The 25,040-nt window shown below is 47.4% G+C and overlaps 1 protein-coding gene across 2 annotated transcripts in view; it reads left to right on the top strand.

Annotated features, from left to right (window-relative positions):
- TTLL9 (tubulin tyrosine ligase like 9) overlaps positions 1-25,040 on the top strand; it is a 208,509-nt gene that overhangs the window by 105,934 nt on the left and 77,535 nt on the right. For both annotated transcript variants that reach the window (XM_069651005.1, XM_069651006.1), the window contains exons 6-8: positions 1,125-1,193; positions 11,175-11,265; positions 12,957-12,997. In XM_069651005.1, coding sequence (XP_069507106.1) covers positions 1,125-1,193; positions 11,175-11,265; positions 12,957-12,997 — 201 coding nt within the window. The remainder of the gene's footprint in view (positions 1-1,124; positions 1,194-11,174; positions 11,266-12,956; positions 12,998-25,040) is intronic.

Below are 25,040 nucleotides of genomic sequence, written 5' to 3' on the forward strand. Positions count from 1 at the left end.
TTGATCAACCGCATCGCTGATTTTCACCCCTCTCAGGATGCTGGGCCCTCTGTCAAGCCTCAGCCCCCTAAAAAATGTACCAGAAAAATTAAACATATTTCAGGACAACTCAGTCCTTCCCCTGTCACGTCCTGTGAGTCTTCCCCCTAGGAGAGGGCAGAAGTGAGGGTGGGAAGAGTCTCAGCAACCCCTCTCCTCAACTCCTTGGCCAGCCCCCTCGCAGCTTCCTGCGGCAGTATCCCCTATTCCTATTTCCACCTCAGATACCTCTGAAGATTCAGATTCGTCCCCTAAGATAGGCAAAAGAAAGGTGGCCCCTGCCCCTACACAAAAGGGTCCTGTGCTAGATGTTAATGGTGTTCCATTTTTTGACCCTGCCCTCATATTGCACCCTAGATCTGCAGAGTGGCACCCTTCTCAGGAGATCTCTTCATTCTTAGGATATTGGATCATGCGTCCTTTACCTAAGGGAGACAGGAGTAAGTTGAGGTCTGAATGCCCTAGGCCTGTCCTTCAAGACAAGGTGGTGTGTACTCCCGAGTTAGATCAGCCTTTGAGATGGGCTAGACTAGCGTGAGATGGGGGTTTAGATTCTATAAAAGACAAGGAGGCGAATATTATCCCACCCGCTCACCCTTACTTGTTGATTTGGTTATTTCAGCTTTCGGATGAGAGGTCCTTGTTGAAAGGAGATCGGTTCAAGTTCGGTTGGCGGAAGAGTTTAAGTTTCGCCTGTTTTCAGTGGGATAATCACTCCTCGTGCTACGCAGATAGTTTCTACAGTGGACGTCTGAGGAAGAACAGCATCAGAAAGAGGAGTTGGTGTTAGAGAAAGGGACATTTATGGGACTGGCTCTAAGCCCATTGGTTACTCTTAGGGCATGACCTGCCCTCCATTTTGGATTGGGATGTTTTATATTGCAGAACTGTGATGAGTTCTTTCTTCAGAAAGTTTTATTACAAAGTTTTTTCTTCTTTGCTGCTGTGATGTCAGTGTAAAAATTGTGATGCATAATATTCGCTGCCTTGTCTTTTATAGAATCTAAAACCCCATCTCACGCTAGTGTGGGGGATTAGGTATTCCCCTGCCTGAATGTATTGATCCCTCTCTCTTTACTGTTTAGGTGGCAAGATCACAGGGCCGGGGCATTTTTCTCTTCCGAAAGCTGAAGGACATCATGGATTGGAAGAAGGTGAGATCTGTTCTCTTTTCCAAGGTAGTTCTTTGTTTAACACAAGTCTTCTTTCCATGTTTTCTAGCGCTTGCACTTGGGAACTGGTCTATGGCTGTGTACCAGAAAAGATCATTGCATAAGCTTCAAGTTAAGGGTTTTGGTCCCCAGTATGGTTAAGCTGTGGGTAGATGGGAGTTAGCGAATTGAATAGGGCAGGGTGGTTGGAGAGTGATGTTTGGGGGTAAGGAATCAGAAGTCTTATTCTGCCACATGAAGCTGTTTAACCTCCCTTTGGCTCCTTTGCCAGACTAGGTCTTCATTAAGAAGAACTTGGATCGAGCTGCCACAGTAGCACTGTTTTCAATTATAACATTTTGACGGCACCAATCTCCACTTCACAGCCCTTCCTGTTTTTCGCCTCTGGTTATGGATACTTTCTTATGTTTGTGGTCTATAGGAACTGGACTGGGGAAGAGGGGGGGTAGAACGTGGGAGCAGGCAAAACATCAGATGTAAGGCGGAGATTGTCATAAAGGTAAAGGAACGGGTAGGGTTTGTGACCAATTAGATGCATGTAGACCCGGCATGCCTGGCTCAGAAGAGGAGTTCAGAAAAAAAGAGGGCAATTCTCTGGTGTCTATAACTAGAGGCAAAATGACTGTCAGGGTAGTTAACTTAGTATCCAGCAGATAGTGCTTGCGTAGTATGCGAGCGGCTGTGTGGTGGTCTTCAGTGGAGGTGTGTTTGCAAAGGTATGTTTTACCACCTCAACACGAATTTCTGAAGCTCAATCCTGGGATTGCAAAGCCCAACTATTCGAGAAGATGAAGCCAATGGCTGATTGTGTAAAAGGTAATGCAGTAGACTGCAGGGGAGGTAAGGGGGCGGGGGCGTCAATCTATATGCTATGTATAGATGCTGTGCAAGTGAACCCAGAGAAGAACAATGTGTGGGCTTCCAGACCTAGCAAAGAACCTATAAACATGGACCTGTTTAAATAAGGGAATGGGTGGCCAATGATTTTAACACAGAAGTGCTTTCACCAGATTGACATAGTTGAATTGCATTGTGAACATAAAAGGGCACATACTCTACTTATCATTACATCTAAAGAGGAGCATTCTCGTAGAATGCATACACATATGTGATTAGAGAGTGCAAAGAGAGGTGGTCTTTGGTTTGTAAGTGCCCTAATTTGTATATTCCTAGGTCAGTTCTCTGCCGTATGACTCACTCACTGTACTGCAGCTACCTCCTTTTGTGAAAGGTGGCAGTGTGGTGTCCCCTGAAAGGAAGGGTTGTCTAGATCCCACAGTTTACAAGAGAAGCTGCTTTTGCAGGAATCTTAGGAGTCATAGGGCTGTTCCTGCACAGTAATCTTTGACTGCTACTTCACACAGCAGCGCGTGTCCTTAGGGAAGTGCGCATGTCTAGTCATTTCAGACTTAGTTTTGGTATGCTTCGTTAAGCGGTATTTGTACTTCGTGACGTTGATCATTTTCATGGTATCTTGGCGCGGGTGGCTGGCATGGAGGCACTATTTTGTTTCTACAGGGATGGGTTGCCCTCAAGGAAGACTGCCCTAAAATGAGAGTGGGGGAGGAAGCAGCTGTCCTTCAACCCAACCTCCTTGCATATAATGTAAACATGCCTCAGGGGTGGTCAGGCTCGGGGACCTTTTGCGATGCCCTGTTGCCATTGTTAGCTTAGATATGTTGAACCAATGCAAAATGGAACAGGAGAGAAACGCTCTTCTACTCAATCCTCAGGCTCAGAACGGCAGGGATTGCCAGAATCCACCGGCAATAACGCTGTGTGGAAATCCAGACACTCCCTGGAAGGTCTTCAGGCCTGCTCATGCATTATGCATAAAGTGAATACGTGCAATGTGCTATTGGGATTAAAGCTTTTTGCATTGTATATTCCACGGTTACATGCTCTTCATAGTAAGTATCACCAGCTATCGAGGATTGCCAATTCCTGAGATAGGTACAAGTAAAACACTACACATCACAAGCTCCTTCTTTTTCCTGTCTTGTATCTTTCGACTGTCCTGCTCGCCCTCTCCGTCTCATTCACAATTTCTTCTATCTGTAGCCCATCCTCCTTGTGCCACATCCTGCTTCCGTTCCTTTTCTCTTCTCGCTCCATTACACTGGAACCGCTCTCTGCCACATCACTTCTTACCCTCTCTTTCGTTCTTCTCTTAAAGAACATCTTTCCTCGTTTTTGGTGTCATTGGATTTGTATCGTTTGTATTGTGTTCAGTGCTTTGGCGTAAAGCGCTTTATACATTTGAATAAAATACAAAATGAAAAAGCCCTGCAGGAGCCGATCCACTGAACGATTCGGGAGGATATCTTAAAGTCCACAGCACTCTCAACAGAGACATGGACCGCCCTTGAGGCTGGACTGCCAGCAGGAACCTTGCCTAGATGTCGCGAGAGAAGACATCTATGCCTTTGGGGCCCTGTCATCTACATAGTCTCTAAACAGGCACACATTCCCCCTTGCACTTCACTCTTGGGTTTCGATACTCTGTCTGCACTCTCATCTAGGTTAAAGCTTTTCTGGGCTCTGTAGATTTTCACTTTTGCAAAGTAGGATCTTGGAACCTGTGTGCCATACCTCCTCTAGCAGTGCAATCTCAGACTGCTGCCGGACACATGTTTGTTGGGAAATGGAGGTAGGAGCTGTAAACTCACTTTCCTCTTTCGGAGCGGGCATGCCATCAGCCCTACTATTTGAAGACTTTCTCAAATATGCCATCATATTTTCATGTTGGTTGAAGTACTGCATTTTTTTCTTGGGACGAGAAGAAGGTACCCACTTTTCCATCCACTCCTATTGCTTCTCGTGTCAATTATTTTTTTCCTGCTCCCACAGTTTTACTTGTATTTATTGATTTATAAAGTGATTTTCAGACATAAAACGACATTATGCAGAATACTGCTGAGTTAATTCCAGAAGTGATAAGACCAGAAGTGCTTTGAACCTGGAGCGGAATGGAAAAGAGTAGGAGCAGATCTCATAGCAAGAGGTAGAGAATTCCAGTGTTAGGTGCGAGAAGTGAACAAGAGCGGAAGCGGAACTGTGCACATGGCAGCCCAGGAACTGTCAAGAGACAAATCGTCTTGAGAACCTAAAGTTCGAGCTGGGACGGAGATTGAGACAGGAGAAGAAAGATAGGATGGAGCCAGGCCACACGTGCATTCAAAGACCATGCAGAGAAAGTGAAAAGAAGGTGCGATTCAAGGGGAAACAAAGGAATGGACTCAAGAGAAGCAGAGACAGAAAAGAATGCGAATGACAAATGTTAAAATTGAAGTGCAAGGGAGAAAGTTCATAGACCAAAAGGCTAGTTAGCCCAGCGGAACAAAAATAAAGACGGAGAAGACTAGTGTGAAGATGGCTTTGAAAATATAGAGTTGGAGATTTAATGAGATATGAGAGAATAAAGACAGTGTGGAGTCAAAAATGACTCCAAGGTCACGAGCAGACTGTGAGAAAGCTGCTTAAGACTACTTTACATGGATGACATCCTGACATCGCTGTGGTAATGTTTTTAGTAAAGCCTCTAGGGATTCCATCAGTATTGCTACCCTCTGATTTCACCAGATGTTCCTCTTTAGATGCTCTCTCCTCTCTGAATTGATCTTCAGGAAGTGCCTCACTTGTCCCTTGCCTTCATGAGCCTTAATGCACTGGGATTTCACTGCTTAGGGTCTTTCTTAAGAAACCAGCTCCTTAGTACTCTCAATAGGTCCTTCTTGGACACTCACTCTTTTAAGATTCCTGACAGGCCTCTCCTTGGTTTTCTTGGGATTCAAAACAGGTCCCTCCTGTAACTTGGCTTTCTCGGGATTTGCACCAGTTCCCTCCTAGAATAAGATTTCTCAAGAGTTCGCAACAGGTCCTTCCTGGACTTCGTTTCTTCAGTATTCCATGCCTGTTTCCATGCCTGTTCACTGCCGACTCTGCCAATCTGCCAGAACCCCTGGTCCTCCTGCACATGACCATTAAGGTAACTTTTGCATCGCAGCTCACTGACATTATCTGATCCGCTTCTGTAAATGTACCTAACATCTGCTGCAACTGACTTCTGCCCTAACCTATCTTCAATCTGCTCAACCCTGTCTGCCTGGGGCTTCAACCTTTTATAATTACTAATGCCAATACCCTGCACTCTGTTGCTTATGCCCACTGCGCACTGACACTACGTCGGCATACTAGCACTGTTATGCCTTGCTTCCTTCCAAAACCTACAATATCATGATGCTGCCTAAAATGCTTTTTAAACCGATTTGTGCATCACCGCTTTTCTGGTGCGACATCTGAGTACTTTAGCCCACCTGTGATGCCGTTAATCCAGATGCTGCCTTATGTATTGTAGCCTACATTTGATGCCTAAATCTAGATGTTGCCCTGTGCATTTTAGTTCAACTGTAATGCCTTGTGATGCCTCTACTCTAGATGCTGTCATGCGTATTGTAGCCTACCTTTGATGCCCAAATCTAGATGTTGCCCTGTGCTTTTTAGTTTAACTGTAATGCCTTGTGATGCCTCTAATCTAGATGCTGTCATGCGTATTGTAGCCTACCTTTGATGCCCAAATCTAGATGTTGCCCTGTGCTTTTTAGTTTAATTGTGATACCCTGTGATGCCCCATTGAAGCACGTAGGCATGCAAGCCCTGATTAAGACTGCCAAACTTTGGTGCTAAAGCATCAGGATAATTGTATCTCAGTCCCTACTAGATCAGTCTAATATACCTGCCATTGTGTCCTTTCGCCCAACATGCGCACTCTCCAGACCTGCCTCCTATATACATCCTGGTCCCTAGCCTGGACCATTCTAACCATCACCACAATAATGGCCCTCACCAACCCTACCCCTTGCAATCTGCAAGAGAGAAACCTGCGACTTAGAGCGAGGTTGCCACGACTTTATGACATCACAAATAAAAGAACCAGTCCACCAGTCCCCACACGCACCTCTACTGCCATTAACTCTAACTTCCTAGCCTCAGCGACAGTAAATCGTCCTGAACCACAAGGTGGTCCCGAACCTCAAGGTGACGCATATCACAAACAGAGAAGACCCAATCACCCTAGTCCCAGACTGGCCAAAGATACCATTATAACTACTACATTATCAATGCTAGGTCCCTTATAGCACACAATACTGAAATAGCCAACATACTGGCTATGGACAACTTAGATATCCTCGCTGTTTCTGAAACCTGGCTCCATGATGCAGCTGGCCCTGCCCTCATGACTGCCATCCCAGACAATTATAATAGCCTAAGAGTCGACCGGCCTAACACTAGAGGAGGTGGCCTGGCCATCATAACTAAAACACAGCTAGCTGCTAGACTCACCCCACACCCAGCAATCACATCGTGTGAACTCCTCTCAGCTAAAATACCGATCTCCAACAATAGCACACTAACGATACTTTTAGTGTACAGACCACAGGCCCACTAGGCAACTTTGAGGAAGACCTATCTAGTCACCTCACTAATAGCATTAAAGACTCCACCCAGCTCCTTTTACTAGGTGACTTTAACCTAGGCTTTAATGACGTCGAGGACAAACAAGCCCAATCTATCCAATCCATTCTAGTCAACCATGACATTATTCAAAAAGTCCTGGCTCCTACACACATAAAAGGACGCACACTAGATTGGATAGCTAACCATAACTGTGACATCACCATTTCTAGTATTCTACCTCAAATATGGACGGACCACTATCTTATATGCTTTACAGCCAGCATAGAGCCTCCCAAACCTAACAAGAATAAAATAGCACCCCCTATGCCAACGAGAAGCAAAAAAGAAATCACGGCTGAAAAACTACTCCCACTTCTCCTACCAGCTCTCATTGCCAGCTCCAGTGAATCCAACCCCAGCGAGTTAGTTGAGTCCTTCAACAGCTCCTTGGCCAAAGCTCTAGATTTGATTGCCCCTATCAAATTCCACAAAAGTAAACGTGAAGCTCACCTTAATTCATGGTTCACCCCCCAACTCAAAGAAATGTGCATCCAAAAACGCAAACTCCAAGCAATCTGGAGACACACTCCTTCTGCTGACAATAAAACCACACTTGCCAACTTCGCCAATAGATACAAGAAGGAAATAATTCAAACTAAAAAAGACACATTCAACGAAAGAATCAGTAAAGCCAACTCGAATTCCAAAGAACTCTTCACTATTCTCCGGGAATTGGAAAACCCAATTGTCCCTACAGACAATGTCCCCAAGGACAAATCTTGGTGCACCAGCCCCCAAAATGCCCTAGCAAATAAAATCACAACCCTTCAATCTAAAATTTCTAAGAAAAAAGCCTCCTTGAGCCCTAGTGTAACTCACACCACCCCACTGAAAGAGATACCTAGCACTTCCACCCAAAGCAACTGTAAACCCTTCAGATTTACCAACATCTCTATATTGGAAACTGAAAAGGTTATTCTATCCCTTAAACCATCGAACTGCCAAGGCGACAGTTGCCCTGCGCAAATCATCAAGGATGCAGCCAGAGATCTAGCACCCTTCATTTCGAAACTTATCAAAGCCTCTTTCAATACGAGTACTGTACCCACAAACCTTAAAGAATCTTGGGTACTGCCCCTACTCAAAAAACAGACACTTGACCCAGCAATCCCCACGAACTACAGGCCCATCACTACGGTCCCATTTCTCCTTAAAATCATTGACGGAGTAGCCTACCTCCAGATCCAAAACTATCTGGAGTCACACCAACTATTAGGTTTACGGCAATCTGACTTCAGACCACTTCACGGTACTGAAACGGCCCTAATCGACCTCAAGACACAAATCGACAAGTTGAAGGATAAAGGTAGTACAGCTATTCTCCTCCTCCTTGACCTATCCGCGGCCTTTGACCTGGTGGACCATGCAGTATTATGCAACCACTTAGCGTCTGCCGCCCATTTTTCAAATGAAGCTATAGCATGGGTACAATCCTTCCTAGCTAACCGTACGATGAGAGTGTTCTCCCCTCTAGCTGCAGCGGACCCAATCCATATCACTTTTGGTGTCCCACAAGGCTCATGTGTCTCCCCGACAATGTATAATATCTTTACTAAGCCACTCTTCGACAAACTTGACAGATTAGGGGTAACTTATACCAACTATGCGGACGATACACAGATTCTCATACCACTATCAGGCAACTTTGTCAAAGACACAGCTCTAGTAAACAAAATGTACCTCCTCATTCAGGCATGGATGGCCTCCCATGGCCTCTGCCTAAATGACGACAAAACGGAGATACTGATCTTGGGCTCCGACTCTAACCTAAAAAAACTTAGTCCCAACTATCGCAATTTCAACATAGATGGTAACACAATCAAGGTGGCATCCGAGGTAAAAACACTAGGTTTTTACCTTGATTCCACTCTTTATCTCAAAAAACAAGTCAACACCTTGGCATCCTCTACAGCGTACACCTGTAAATTAATCAGGACCTGCAGACCGTACCTATCCAAAACTAACTGCATCACGCTAGCCAACGCACTAGTAATGTCGAAATTGGACTATTGTAATGCCCTCTATGTAGGAGCTAATAAAACTATCATAAATAAAATGCAAATCCTTCAAAACAACGCTCTTAGAGCAGCCCTTGACATAGCCCGTAGAGCACATATTTCCAACATCAGGAAAGACCACCACTGGCTAAAAATTAGCGACAGAGTCCTTCTCAAGACACTATCTCTCACCCATAAAGGGCTCAACAACACAGAACCCCCGTACATCTCGGCCAGATTGTCCAGAAAATCATCCAGCCACCACAATAGGGCTTCTAACCACTTCCTGCTAGAAACCCCTAGATTTAGATGGTCTAAAGCGGGCGGAGTAAGCTTCCCTGTCAGAGCTGCCCAGGCTTGGAATGCACTGCCCACTGCATTGAGAGCCAACCTACCGTACTCCAGCTTTAGACGCAAGGTAAAAAACTGGCTCCGGTCCAGCGACAACTAATCTTCACTGTACCTAAATGCCGTGTTACCTCTGAAACCCAGCTCTAAGACTATTTCTTTGCTTTTGCCCTTCTACCTTTTGTATATTTGTACTCTCTACACTGTAACATGCTAGTTCTCAGTTCAACTGTTTGTATTGACATGTATGCACTATACTGAAATGCTTCTTATCACATGTATGTAACCTAAGCTTAAGTATCCTTGTACCTGCTGCGCCCGGCTACCCCTGGGTTTTGTGCGCATTATCAAATAATAAACATAAACATTCACACCACGTCTTAGCAAAGACCTTAATTCCATGCTTCCCAACAGGCCCCTCTCAGGTTATTTGGCTGGCCTTTGTACAGGTCTTGGTTACAGAGTCCGCAATTGGTCCTTCTCCCGGGCCTTGATTTCAGTTGTACAGCAGGCCTTTCTCCTAGGCCTTAGTATCATCCCTGGGGTTGCTGGTTGGAGGTTTAGGCCCTGGCTCTCCAATTCTCGCAAGGCGAATTAAAAACAACATCCACTTTCCAGGTGGATTGTTGGAGCCAGACTCTTCCCAAAGTGTCCCTTTGGCTGCAGCTCAGTAGCTTCTTGAAGTTTGGCTGCCCCATTAACCTCTCGCAGCACAGGTATCCTCCTCCTCCTGGCTCACCCCTGGACAGTCAGTGTCCCTCAGGTTCTGTACGCAGTCTGTGAATTCCGTGTCCCTAATATATATTCCACCACCTAGGCTTGGGGCTCTTGCCACAGGCTTGACTATGACTCTGCTAGTCCCACTGGCCATTCCCCTCATAATTTGGAAGCTATTGAATCTGGGCCTCAATCTCGCCTCAATATCTATATGTCCTCCCTAGCCCAGATTCTAAGCAGCTATAAGATTAGCTTCCAAATGTACTCTGATGACCCAGAGCAACACCCCAAACTCAGAGAGTTATACAGGTTGTCCCATTTTTAAGATTGCCAAGCTTCGTTGGCTGCCAGTCACTTATGCTTGATAACTGAGACTGCATTCCTGTAAATGCTTACGTGGGCCCTTCCCACACACCAAAGCCACACATTATCAATGTAGGATTTAGCTCTGATCAAAGCTTGCATCTTAAACCAAAAAAGTCCCCCTTTTATCGTCTAAAGCTCCTTTTTCCCGGTGCAATGTAATCTATGCTGGCCTCTGTGCACTTAATGATCGGTGGTAGAGGGCCCAGAGTGATGCTACTCACTCGATTTGTGTTTGTCCTTCAGAGAGAAGATCATGAAATAACCAGTCTATTGTCCAAATTGTATACTGGTTACCGACCAAACAAGGCGATACGTTTAGGGTCCTGTGTCACATACAGTTATTCAAGCCAGGGGCCCCACTACCGCGCCAATGTTCTGCCATTCCTCTCTCCGATCAGACCCTGAAGGCCCTTCCCGGAGTGACTCCCTAACGTTGCATCTATGACTCGAACCTGCCTGTATGAAATTCAGAAGACACACGTGTTGCTCACAGTATACCGATATTATATGGTCTCTTCACCCTTCTCCCCTGAATCCTGTCACAATGGTCCCCACAAACACCTCGTGAACTTTAGATCGGCTTCAACACTAGTGTAAGCACTTTATAAATTGCCAGCGTTTTTAAAAAGGTGGAATGAGATGTAGGTTGGAAAAAGAGGATTGAGCTGCTGAATGGTTTGGAGGAAGGGGAAATAATTAAAAGTGTAAACTGATGGGCGCAGTTTGTTGGTATTGCTGATTCCATATATGTCCAAACATGGAAGGGGCAGACGTGAGTGCCATCGGTTCACATGAAGAGGACACGCTGGGTATAGTGCAGAGTCATGCGGACACTCTCACTAGCAAGGGACACTGCATGGACATGGAATGAATATCACACGACATGATGGCGTGAGGCCACTGCGCGGGGGGGGGGGGGGTGGCAAGATGAGCAGTTGGGAAGCGCAAGTAGTGCGTCCAGATGTCGGGCCGAGCAGTGGATTTTTCTATTGATCTTTCTTTCACACTCTTCTTGCAGGACGGTGGGCGTCCAGATGATCAGAAGGAAGAAATACCTGTGGAAAACTACGTAGCACAGCGCTACATTGAAAACCCCTATTTGATTGGAGGTAAGTGGAAGGCAACTACCTAGGTTCTTTCGCACCTCCTGACTGGGGTAGATGGCCCATTGCCAGCCTCACCCTCTCTCGTCCTGTGACCGGCCAGCGATGCAGATAACCGTGTGCCTTGCAGGTGCTATGACTTCAATGCTTGGTACAGGCTGGTCTTCGAAAGTATCTCGAAGAGGTGCCTGGACATTCAGTGGTTTTGACTAACTGCGATCCACCATGCTTTGCAATGCAAGACGATGTGCTCGCTGCCTTCCAGGAAGCCAGCGCGCCCTGATAGCCCAGGTGTTGTGTACATTTCGGACGGCGCCCATCTGGGCTGCCTGATGAAGCTGCGTCTGTCTGGGAATGATGGTTGGGTGGTGCGACTGGTCAGCTCTGAAGCAGATCGATGATAGGAAGCATGTCAGCCTATCATGCTGTCATCTGCTAATTTATTATGATCATTTCACAGCGATCACATGCTGCCAGCTGTGGGGCATTCTGCATTAATGTTATTCTTAGGGCACACAGGAGACTGTATTTATTGCTGAATGCATTCAGGCTGGATATAGGGAGATGTGTGTAGAGTAGGACAGGGAGACTAGATCATCTAACCTACGGTAGTGGGGTGGCAAGCAGTTCACCCAGATCAAGCAATGAGAGGGGTGGTAGAAGCCTGGGGCGTGGGTCTGCGCTTTCAGGACCTCTCCAGCACTGTTTTCTTTCGTAGACCCACTTGCAGACTGGGCAAATGATCCACGTGAATGCATAATGTGTTTTGAGATTCTAATGCTACAGGGACGCGTGTTCTCCAGCAGGCAACTTGAGCTTCCATGGAATGGCCTGCTGTTCTTAATCAATCATCCATGGATGAGGTTTCACAACCGCATTCAGGACCTGGGAAGCCAATGTTGCAGGCTCATCACATGTGTTGTGCTTTGCAAGGTCACATTCTTCAACTTCTGAAGCTGTAAGTAAAATCTGGCCAAGGCACCATTAGAGGTGGTTGGACAAAGATGATTGCAGTAGACCCCAAGTCCTTCTCATTTAAAATGTGGCTATCAGGTGGCTCTTACATGCGCCACATATAAGCCAAAACGATTGCATTGGAGTACAGCTAGGCGGGAGATGGCATGTGAGGTGGGAAAAACAGCTGGCTGGTGGTGTTTGGTTAGTTACCCACCCATTGCCTGCCGATGGCCATGCTTATTCCTATGGCCATTCCCCCCACTAACTACCATTTTCCCGCCCATAAAACATCCACCTGGGATCTCATTAAAATGGCTCTATCAAAAAGTAACATTAAACTTGGGCCTGCCAGTCTCTAAGCAGTCTGTCTAGAGGTAATAGCTTAACTGCAACTGTAAATTTGCTACTGGCATAATAAAAATGTCTTGTGTTTCAGCCACTTGATTTATATCTGTTCCTTGCACTGATGTCCTGTTAAAAATAAGCATTGACAAAGCCAACAGCTGTGCCTTATGTATAGGCATGAGATAGGCATTAAGCCAGTCACTGCTATTGTATGCCCAGGCAATCTCACAATTTTCCAGCTGTTGCCATCTAATGGCCAGGTACTACCATTATGGCAGTGCCTGGCAAATGCCTATTCAATGCCTACACAGAAGCCGCTTTCCACATCTTTTCTCCCGAAATGTAACGAACCCATTGCCCTTCAGGACTAACACGGTTTCTCTTCTTTTCAACAGGACGTAAGTTTGACCTGAGAGTGTACGTGTTGGTAACCTCTGTAAGTAAGCATCGAGTGGCTGTGTAGTGTAGCGTCTCATCGGGATTTGTAGTGTAGGAAGAACGCCACCTACTCCTAGTAGGGTGGCATTTGTTATTTTGATGTTTGAGGCCCAAGGGCTTTAATGTACTTACTGGTTTCCATTTAGCTTAATGATCATAGGAAAGGCAGAGAGAATTTGGGTTATGGTGGCGAGGGAAAGGTGGAGAGAAAAGAAGTACATGTTAAGTAAGCCAATGTGCTTTCACCTTTAAAACTGAATGTGTGAAGTCGACCGAGCAAGTTACATTTCAGAAGATGGAATATGTTGCTCTGAAAGGTTAGTGGCTAAACTGTGGGTCGCATGAGAATGACAAGTGCAAACTCAGGGGCCTGCTTCAAACGGGCGTACTGCATTCATATCCACCCCTTAAACACACAATAAATGGCTACGGACAGGAGCACTCCTCTCACAAAATTCCCAGCAGAAAGCTCTGCTCAAACCGCACCTCTCCAGTCCCAGAATCCAAGGTCACATTGAAGATCCCCAAGGACACGGACTCTGGGGCATGCCATGGTGTGGATGTAAGAGAATACACAACACACAGGTGGCCTCATCACAAGTCTGGCGGCAACACTTAAAAGTGGCGGTAACAGAATTAACGCCGCCAATACTGGTCTGCCGGATCATGAGCCGAAGCAAATACTGCTGACTGTAAAATCAGCCGGCGCAATTACAACCAGCCACACGAGGCTCAAACACAGCCGCATCACAAGTCCGTGTTCCGCAGGGGTGTTGCTAGGCTTGTAAAAGATCTGGGGCTAGAGCACAGTGGACATCACATACTACATGATATGAACGCACGCGCTGTGTTGCGATTTCAAGCGTTAATATTGCAAACTATACTGCTCAAAGTGCTCATGCTTTACACACAGAATAAGTAAGCTACCCTGGGATATTGAAAGGATTGCCAGCTCACGCTGCACCAAACACTTAGTTCTCATGTACCTCACCTCCGGCAGAGATTCAGCACTGGTCGGTCATAGCAGTAAGCATATGTTTTGGTTTGGGCTATTAGGTGGCTTTAGCGCCACCTATAAGCCAAAACTATTGCATTGGAGTACAGCTAGGGAAAAATAGCATATGAGGAGGGACAAAAAGCTTGCAGGTGGTGTTTGGTTATTTGCCCACCCATGGAGTGCCCATGGACATGCTAATCCTTATAGCCATTTCCCCCCAGTTTCTGCCCCTCGACCCCTCCCCACCCAAACTCTTTGAGCTCGCTTTAATCAAGTCTTCCCATCAAACTTTGCACTCAACGTGCCTGCCAGTGCTTTTTTTTTAAGCAGTCAACTGAGAATTAATGACTTAAATGGAGCCGTAAATGCACTACTAATGTTCTAAACATGTTCCAAACCAGGTCTGCCTTCAGCCACTCGATGTATAAGCAGTCTACGTGTCCTTCACTGAAGTGCTGTTAAAAACGAGCATTGGCAAAGCCAACAGTTTGGGGTTTTGTGTAGGCATAGGGTAGGCACTTACCAGGCACTGCCAGGGTGGTTCTGCAATGCATGCTCAGAAGCAAGCAACCGCTGGAAGATGGTGCAGGTACGTGGGCATTCTTGAGAAACAAAACACAGAAGTACACTTGCACACCAGTATTTAAATAGCAATTCTATGTAAATGTTCTAATTCATAGGGTATGTTTTAGTAGGATTCGAGGTGCAGGGGAGAAGGACTCGGTGTCAAGATGTGCGTCCCTGGGACGTGGCGTACCTGATCTTCCAGAGGATGCGCGTTGTGGAGATGCCAGGCTGTCAATTGATGATGGTCTGAAGAATGGTAACGCCAGAAGCCATCCCCACTCCCGCCCTACTGGCACAGGGTTGAAGGGGAACTAACTCCTGACGCCACAGTCAAGGCACTTCCCTGGAGATTAATGTGGCGCCAGAACAGTGCAAGCACTGACAGGGAAAGCCGTCCAATTGTCCACTTGAGCAGGTAGGAGTTGGTCCAGCTTCTGATGCAGTTGTAGGAGGAAAACTGATGCTGGCGACAGGAAGGACGAGGGATCCAACCAGGGAAGGTTCTGGCCAGGAGGAAGCAGACGGGATCAGGCAGTGAAAACGGGGGGCCCCTTGGGTGGTCAACAGAGGAGGGAACAGGATCCAGGCAGGGAAACAAAAGGGAGAAACCAAGCAAAAGGAACTGGGCAGAGGGGAGGCAGGGACAGGAGGAACAAGGCAGATCAAGGCAGGGAGGTCCAGAGGCAGAACAGGGCCTTCCCAGTGGGCTACGGGGAAGGGCACGAACAGGCTGACCGGGAAAAACAAGGTTCTGAAGGAGCAGAATCTTCAGGAGCGAAGCGGTGGGTCGGGAACCAAGCCGCGTTGAGACGCGACTGGCTCCCGACCCGACCGCTAATGAGGAAATCCTCGCGAAAGCGAGGCCAGACAGGCAACGCCTCCTGGAGCGTGCCCCCGTCACCCGACTGCGGAAGCCGGAAGCGAGGCCCGCAACGCAAGCCTCGCGCCGTCGCTCGACCGCGCATGCGCGCCAGTCGGGGGCCGGTGGAATGCTCCCAAGCGAGGAGAAGATGCCCCATATCCCTGCTGCCCCCACCAACGGTAGCAGGGATACAATCCCTGGCGGCGCCTGGCACCAAGGCAGCCCCTCAAGGGCCGCCCACCGGTAAGAGAAGGTGGTGTCCTAACACTCGGCCTTGGTGTCTGGGCCGGAATACAATAGAGAACAAAAAGAAATCCAAATTATGGAAAACTGCGTCCCCTGCACACTTTCTAGATGGCATAAAGCCTAGTTGAGTTAAACAAAGTTTTGAAAATCTATAGTGAGTCAAATTTTTTTGACAACAGTTCATAAAGAAATTCAATAGATCATTTTGCTTTTTGAGAATACAAGGGTCTTCTCCTTTTTATTGATTTTTTCTGTGATGGCCCAACGCGTTTCGAGATTCATATTCTCTTCATCAGGGGCTTACATTTTCAACATAACTTTCAAAAGCATCTATAAAGAGCATATATAGAAAGAAAATTACATGAGTGTCATGCTAAATTCAAAAAAATGTTTTTGACATTTTTCATTCAAATAAAAGTTTTTTTTATCCAAATTCTGTTTTTTTCGTTTCAAAAAAATAATTTTTAGCAAGAATAGTCAAGAGATAGACAACAAGTCCCTAGTGTCCTTGGATGTATGATGATACTGAACTGTGAAACAATTTTGGTAATAGACCCTTATTGGTATCAGGAAGAAGTTTTAGTATGGGCAGGGTTGTGCTAAAAAATGGCGGTTTAAACACACTGTGCGACCAGTAACATAATACTCAAATTAGATGTGGTGTTTTTAGCAACTGCCTAATCAATGACCCTTGTGGATATACATGATGTAAGCATTCTGGGAGAAACTCACCCCTCTTCTAAAGGTCTGAAGAAGTGGCTCTATTACAGGTAAGGGAAAGGGGTTCCCAAGTAGTTTCTTTACTGAAGTCGCATCTGTACCGAATATTAGCTGATTCTTGTCTCCTAGGGGAGGATGTGCATATTAGAATCTGAGGAACTGGTTAAGAACACGGGCATAAAGAGTTAACCCCTGTATAGACTTACCAATTAGGAGTATCAAAATGGTCCAGTGGCGGCGATGCGGTCAGGAAGCGATGCTTTCCGACCGCATCTACCGCGAGTGTGTTTATATATGTAAAATTGGTCTGCATTACGTAACTCCTGAAGAGGGGCATTTCAGTCTTTTCGGGCTCTCGCGATTGCCCGCCCCATGCACACACAGCCGCCCAGCACCCCCAAATATTCTCAACTCTGTGGAGGCAGCATCAAGAATGACTAATTTTGGATTTGGGTCCACGGTGATTGAGGAAGTGTGGCTGATCGCCATCCCACCCCCTTCTCCTTTCCCCGACAGAAGGTGTTGAGCAGAGCAGAGTGGAGTGTTGATTAATGGTGGGTGAAAAAGAAAATTAAAACTGGGTCAGTAGAGGTCTGAGAATCGGGCCAATGGATAGGGCGGGCCGGAGAGGGGGGGGGGGGTGGTGGTTGCCAGGCAAGGTGGAAGATTAATGCAAAAACGATATAAACTCGTAGTCGTTATACAAGCAGGCAAGGAATGCACTGTACTTCCGGACCTGTCTGTATTTATACGTTCTGTCTATGTCCCTCAGCCCCTCATATTACCCACCTGCCTCAGGTTCCTCACAGGGTCTAAATGTCTAACTCCTCACCTTCTGTCCAGGTGCCCAAAGCTCTGCATACCGCCTGACCACATGACTTAAGCTCTTCAGACTGACTGCGCATGTGCCACTCTCTGACCAAGGACACCTGCTCCTCACTCTGTCTCGAGGTTTTAAGTGCATGTCCCCCGAGCTCCTCACACCATCGGTCTGTGATTGTATCTTGAGTTCCTCGTGCTGTCTGACCTCATGTTCCCAATCCCAGCTCCTCACACCATGCCTCCGTCTGCACATGCCTCTCAGTCCCCAGCTCCCCACACTGTCCAGTGTCCAAGTGAGAACATCCCTGCTATTCTAGAAGGTAGACTGTGAGGGGCGATGCCCACGGGCAGCGCCCATCCAGCCGTTAACAAACTGGCAGGCCGAAAGCACCCCTTGCCACGAGACGAGCTCAAGATTAATTTGACTATAGGTGCGTTGCGTAATCAATTAATCACATTAGTCACAGGGATTGAGAAACAAAAAACAAAAAAACAGCCTGCAACATTCCAGGTGTGAAAATTGGTGCAATCAAATCAGCATTAAAAAAATACCGTTGTTTCGGTTCCAACGTAGGCCTAGGGCGCCTAGCAATGGAATATATTGCAAACGTCCGATAAGAGAGTGATTCACATTATGGATTGGAAAGATTTGTGTATATATGAAATACGGTCCCACCCGAACAAATGCAGGTCTATGCATTCAACTGAATCAGAAAAATAAGGTAGGCACAGCACCCAATGGCAACATTGATTAAGAGGTGCACATCGTAGGCTTAAACCAGCCTCGCACACTGATGTGTGTGTGTGTACTACTGTGAGGCTGCTTAAGATCTCCTGTGAATACCCCGAACTACGCGCCTGTGAGGAGTACACAGCTAACCCAAGAGGACTCGGCGCTACACCAGGTAGTAGTAAGTACACACAGATACACACGCGTGCAGCCACCCGCAAACAAATGAGCACATGTGAAACCGGCCCTGGCGCACAGCTTCACATTCATTGAACAGGTGCTTTCCACAGTGACGTCTCTACCCTGAGCACACAGGTCACCCCACGCTGGTGCATGCAAGAGGGATGTGTAATCCAATAGGCGGATGTGGGCCAATCGGGTACTTTACAGGAGGAGACACATCACAGTGTTCGATGCAGGCGCACCTACACTTAGCAGTCATTCCCTGGAGATATTCACGAGTCCAAAAAGTCTATTTTTCCACGAGTGTACATTGGAAGGTGAAAGTGTACCTAGGTCGAGTAGATAACTGCACCATACCAATACGCAATACCTACCTAGGCTAGGTGTGCACTGCGCAGGCGCTGCATGGCATGGGGCCCGGGCCGGGCGGCAGCTCTTAAATTCTTCACAGGGGGCCAGGGGTGGGGGGGCTGGTCCGGAACAGGTAGGTGACAGCGGGGTCAGGCAGGTGGTGGCATTAAGCTCCGAGCTAGTCCTCGCAGTCAGCAGCACCATTGTATAGGCACGGGCGTCTCTCACACCTGCTACTGCGCAAGTGTGCATGCAGGAGAGACTCAGGGAATGTGCGTTTGGGCCCGCGCAGACTGCGCAGCCAGGGCCAGTCAGCACACCAACAGAAGCACGAGTAGATGCAGGCCGGCCGGCCCCAGGAGGCAGCGATGTTCGTATCTTTGATTCTCAATCTAATCACGAACGTTGCTGCCTCCTGGGCTTGCATCTATCTGTGCCTTCACTTGTCAGCGTAGTCATTTCCATTTCCTCGTTGCTGTTCGGGCTAGCCTTTGTTTGTAGCCCTGTGATCTTCATCCGGGGCTTCAAGCAAAAGATCCTGGGCTATAGCCCCTCTAGCCCCCCCCCCTAGTGACGCCCCTGGTGTTCCGCGATATTGGCGCCGAAAGACTGGCGCTAATACCGCCGAAAGCATGGCACAGTGATCCCAATCAACCCCAGAGGGCTACATAAGGCACACCCCTACCTCAAACATCATTTCGAAGACCATGCTGTCACTAGCCACTGTGAGCTGGGACAGGCAGCTGCTCATGCTGTGCTTGGAAGTAGAGAGGCAGGACAACCAGGCAAGGGCACGTGGAGTACATTGCCCAGCCCTGGTATTTTGTAAGCCCACCACTTACACTGGGACTAATGCCTGTGCCTCCCATGCAGGTGACTCCGGATACCCAGAGGTGACCTGGTAATGACCCCTGTGTGTGATCCACAAATCCTGTAAAATAATGCCTACAACCATGCACACATTTCCGCTGCCTCGACCGTACTGGTGGAGCCCTGATGTATGCTCCGGAGAAAGTGGGTAAAATTGTCCTTGTGTGGCCCATATCTGCCTGAAAAGGAATTTCCTGTTACCCCCTGACATGGACATACCACCCCCAGAGGATGAGGATGCGGTGCCTGTGGCAAATGTACGCATTGCCAGGGGTGATGGGATGGGATATTGGCCTGCCAGACCATTTCTTCTGACACTTTAACATGGCACAAGCCATGCACACAACTGTGTGACACTTGCCTCTATCAATAAACACGACAATGACAGAATCAGGAATGTCCTTGCATTGATGAAGTTTAACAGTTTTAATGTAATGAAGTGCCCCAACTATCCCCCCTCCTGCCAGCCCCCACCAACTCCCCAGCACACTAACCCACTCATGCCTCCCCCGCCAACTCTTCAGCACACTATCCACCATCTCACCTCCCCCACCCACTCCCCAGCATGGCCGCTCATGGCAAGTAGTATCTCAGAGTCCATTACAACTGTGGTATCTTCCCCTCCCCGTGCCAGCCCCCGTTGATCTTGGGCGCCGAAGGCGCTGTGATTGACGCGTCGGTGTGCTCTGCTGTTACTCCTTTGTGGGTGTGGTAGAAGGGGGAAGGGATAGAGCCTGGCCCCTGCATCTGTTGGCGTGAAAACTTGTTGCTCTGGTGGAATGCCTCTGCCAGTGCAGACACACCTTCAGTCATCTCCCTGACCATTTGGGCTTATAGTGTCAGGGCAGCCATACTGGCAGTTGTCTCTGCCCGGTTCTTCAATATGGCCCGCACAATCCTGCAGGTGGCCCCATGTATGGCCTGCAAGTGTTCTGAGTGCATGTGCCCTATCGCCCTCCATCTCCCTCTGTCTATGCTCCATCTCATCCAGCCTCTGCAGCATGTTGCTGCTTGGTGGTTTGTGGCGTATGGGAGAGGGGCTGTGCACTGGCTCTGGGCTAGAATCAGGGGAGCCATAAGAGGGTGTGTTAACCTCTGGCTCAGGGGCCTGAGCACACTGGGGACATGGAGGGCTACCTTGGGTCTCAGCACGCTGGTGGCCTGGAGGGCTCTCTGTGGTCTGTGGGCCTTCTGTATGTTATGTTAATGTTAATGTTAAAGGTCATTTGTACCGCGCACTATCACCACCGGAGTGGTCCCCTGGCGCTCTGGCGGCTCTGAAAGAGGGAGGGAGGGGTGGGTTAGTGGGTGGAGGCTGGAAAAGTGCAAGATTGCAGTGATGTGCTGTTGGCAGCCTCAGCCCGGTGGTTCCGTCGGCTGGGCCTGGGGTGTATGCGGCCGGTAGTCGTCGTGTGCTGATGTGCGAGTCTATGTGTGTTTTTGTTTTGTTGTTGCAGTGTAGTGAAGTTCGTGCGGTTTGCTGTGCTGGAGGTTTGTGGTTGTGTTTGGTTTGGAGTTTGAGAGGTGTATGCAGAGAAGGAAGTTGTTAGTGGTATTGGTTAGTTGGCATCTCTATCCTGGATTGAGCCGGTTGGGCTCGTGTAATCTTACACGACGGGATGCTTGTACACCCTGTGTCTCAGGAGGTACGTGCTCGTTTTTTTTTTTTTTCTCCATTCGAGGCCGTTTGAGGATTTAGCTGTCCCCTCCGCCCGCTCCCTTAATAACTTTGCATGCTCCTCACCCCCCCACATGACTAGCGCAGCTGCTAGTGTCCATGCTTCCGTTTGTGTGGTGATTAGTTGTGTCTTGTCCGTTCCACAGCTCGTGGTACCTAGTTGTGGCTGTACGGGTGATGGGGGATGGTGAGGGTTGGCTGGAGTCGTTGCCTCCGTCTCCCTGGGTCTCGCAGGTGGACCCCTGTGTCAAGGTCCTTTTTGTTGAGTCATTTGTCTTATTGTTGTTTCGGTTTTAGTCTCTGGTTTTGAAGAGCCAGGTTTTTAGTAATTTTCTGAATTTGAGGTGATCTTTGGTGTTCCTTATTATTTTTGGGATGCTGTTCCAGGTTTTCGCGGCTAGGTGGTAGAAAGCGGTTCCTCCGAGTTTCTTCTTGATGTAAGGTTTTTGTTCCAGTCGGATTTCATTGGTTGACCTGAGCGGTCTCGTTGGCTTGTAGATTGTTATTTTCTTTTGTAGGAATTCTGCTCCTTGTCCGCTGATTGCCCTGTGCGTTATGCACATTGTTTTGAAGATGATGCGCTGTTTTACTGGGAGCCAGTGTAGTGTTTTTAGGGCCGGGGTGATGTGGTCTCTTCTGGATAGTTTGAGGAGTAGTCTGGCTGCTGTGTTTTGGATCCTTTGTAGCTTCTTCAGTAGGTATTCCGGTATACCGAGGTAGAGGCTGTTTGCATAGTCGATGCTTGACATGATGAGGCCGACGATGGTGAGTGTTTTGTGTGTGAAGGAGAGGAAAGGTAGTATTTTTCTTGCCGTGTGGAGGAGGAAGAAGCATTTCTTGACTGTTGCGTTTATTTGCGGTTCTAAGGTTAGGGTGTTGTCCATCAGGACTCCCAGATTTTTTACTATCTTAGATGGTGATGGTGCAGATCCCATTTCCGTTGGCCACGGGATGGCGGTTTCCTTTTGTTGGTTTTTGGATATGATCATGATTTCGGTTTTACCTGGGTTGATTTTCAGGTTGTTGGCATTCATCCAGTTGAAGACTTCTTTTAGACAGTCGGTTAAGTTTGAATGATCGGCTTGGGTGTCTTCGATCTTGTAGATGATTTGAGTGTCGTCTGCGTAGTTGTAGCATTTGATGTTGTGTTTCTTGAAGATTCTGATTACTGGGGTTTGATAGATGTTGAAGTACAGTGGTGATAGTGAGGATCCTTGTGGTACTCCACAGTCGTTGACTCGTGGGGTAGATTTGAATGGTTTGATCCAGACGGTTTCAGTTCTGTCTGCTAGGAATGATTTAGTCCAGCGTAGCGCTGTGTCTGTTATGCCTATGTCTGCTAGTCTTTTGGTTAGGGTGTCATGGCTAACTGTGTCAAAGGCTGCAGAGAGGTCGAGCAGGATAAGGGCAGATGTTGTGTCGGAGTCTGCGTTTGTTTTTGGGTCATCCCAGATGGATAGTAGTGCTGTTTCTGTACCTCTTGTGGGTCTGAAGCCGACTTGAGCTTGGTCTAGCAGGTGGTGTTCTTCAGCGTATTCTTGGGTTAGTTTGTATACGTAGGTTTCGAGGAGTTTGGCTGGGTAGGGGATGTTGGAGATTGGTCTGTAGTTGGAGAGGTCGTCTACGTCCCCGCTTGTGTTTTTCAGAAGTGGTTTGATGAAAGCCGATTTGAAGATCCTTGGTACTGTTCCTGTTGCCAGTGATAGATTTAGAAGGTTTCTGAAGTATTCTGCTGGTGTTCCTTGTGCGAGGATTGATTTGTAGATGTCCGGGGGACAGGGATCCATCGGTGAACCCGCTTTCTTGCTGTGTTTTACCAGCATTGCGAATGCCTCTGCTGATATTTCGGGGTAGTTATTGAGTTTGTGCTGCGGTTCTGATTTGGGTTCGTTTGGTTGTATGTCGCTGCTAGTTGGTCTCTGTTGGATGGTTTGTCGGATGTCGTTGATTTTCTTTTTGAAGTGGTCTGCAAGATTGTTGCATAGTTTCTCCGAGGGGGTTGGGGTGTTGTCACAGCCTGGTGGGTTTCTCATTTCTTTAATGATACGGAACATTTCTTTTTGTGTGTTGGTGGCATTTGTGATTCTGTCATCAAAAAGCCTTCTCTTTGCCTTTTGAATTTCCTTCTTGTATGCGCGAATTTGCTTCTGGAACATTGTTTTGTTGTCTGGGTTGTAATCTTTCCTCCATTCTATTTCCATCTTTTTGTTTTCTTTTTTCATGGTGCTTAGTAGTGGGGTAAACCATTTTGCCATTGCTCTCTTTTTTGATGGTGTGAATGGTTTTTCTGGGGCCATCTTGTCAATTGTATCTGCAATCCATTTGTGTAATATCTCAGCTTTCCCGTCTAGGTCAGCTAGGTCTAGTTCTGTTGTTAAGGGCTTGGTTAACTCCAGTTGTTCGAATAGGTTGCCTTTTTTGACGTCTTTCCAGTTTCTTTTTGTGGTGGCTGTGAGTTTGCGAGGTTGGATGTAGACTTGAGTAGGCAGAGTGATTACGAATGGGATGATGAGATGGTCGCTCCACAGTATTTGTATTGGCGGTGCCGTGGTGATGAGTTTTTCCTCTGCGAATATTGCGTCCAGGGTGTGTCCTGCCGAATGAGTTGCCCCTTTTACTAGTTGTCGTAGTTTCATGGTGGCGAGTTGTTCAATCCGTGAGTTTTGGGAGTTGGCATGACTGTCTTCGAACCAGATGTTGAAGTCCCCCAGTATGATTAGGTGTTCGTGGTTGATTGCTATGTTGGTTATGGCTTCTATGAAGTTGTCGACGAAGGATGCATCATAAGTTGGGGGTCTGTACACCACGATGAATGTGATGTTGGTTTTTGGGCTAGCCGTTAGGTGTATGACCATGGACTCGCAGTTGGGGATGTTGAGAGGTTCGTCTGTTCTTATTTTCAGCTGTTCTTTAAAGGCTATTGCGATGCCTCCTCCTTTTTTATTTTTCCTGTTAATTTGAAGGCATTTAAAGTTTGCTGGAAGGCAGTTTTGGAGTGTGATTTTGTAGTTGTCGCCCAGCCAAGTTTCTGTGATGAAGAGGATGTCGATGCCGTTGTCGTCGAGTAGGTCGAAGATCTCTGCAGAATGTTTTGACATGGATCTTGCGTTTATTAGATTGCAGTGGAGTTTAGAGGTGTAGCTTGGTTTGCCTTTTTTTGTTATGGTCATTTTCTGATCTAGCTCAGGAGCAGGTTTCAGGTTGTCGGCGTCCTCGAGTAGTTCTTCTAGGTTTAATCTAGGGTTTTTGTTTTCATCTGGTTCGTCTTCCAGGGGACGTGGTTGTGGGTTGGGGGTTCTTCTTGCTTTGGTGATGTATGGTGTTATAGCTTCAGTTGTGTGCTTGTTGTATCTGGTCGGGTTCGTCTTTCTTCGTGATGTTGGTAGGTTGTTCAGTGTAGTTGGTTTTGGCGTTGCGTTGGTTCGATCTGGTGAGCAGGTCTCGGCGAGGTATGGAGTTAGGTAGAGGGATTTGTCTCTTCTTTCAGTGTTGGTCCGATCTCTGAACCTGTCTGTGGGGGTGTGTTCTGTTGTTGCTGTTCTTGGTTGAAGTTTCGGGGTGTTTGTTCTTTCTTCTCTTCTTTCCCTCTGGGTGGGCCGTTTGCGCGGCATTGTATGGTTCCGAGTTGTTTTAGTCTTGTTGTTGTTTCAGTCGGGGTATAAGGTGGAGTTAAGGGTTGTATAGTTATCTAGTTGGGTTTTAACAGTGGCTTTCTTTAGTCTCGGTCTCCCTTCGCGTGGCTCACTGTGGTGAGCTAACTATGTATGTTTTGGGGCTGTGGGTTTGGGTCGGGCGGCCCTGCTGTCAATGCATTTTGGGGAACAGACAGTGCAATTTGAGCACAGCGGCCCTGCTAAGTTTGAGACAACTGTATAGTAGGGAGGGAGGCCTATCAATGCAGTTTGGAGAATGGACAATGCAATTTGGGCACGGCGGCCCTGCTAGGTTAGAGACATCTGTATAATGGGAGAGAGGCCTATCAAAAACAGTCTGGAGAACAGACAATGCAATTTGG

Source organism: Ambystoma mexicanum, chromosome 3p (genome assembly GCF_040938575.1).
Source record: "Ambystoma mexicanum isolate Mex_15411 chromosome 3p, UKY_AmexF1_1, whole genome shotgun sequence".
NCBI classification, from domain to species: domain Eukaryota; kingdom Metazoa; phylum Chordata; class Amphibia; order Caudata; family Ambystomatidae; genus Ambystoma; species Ambystoma mexicanum.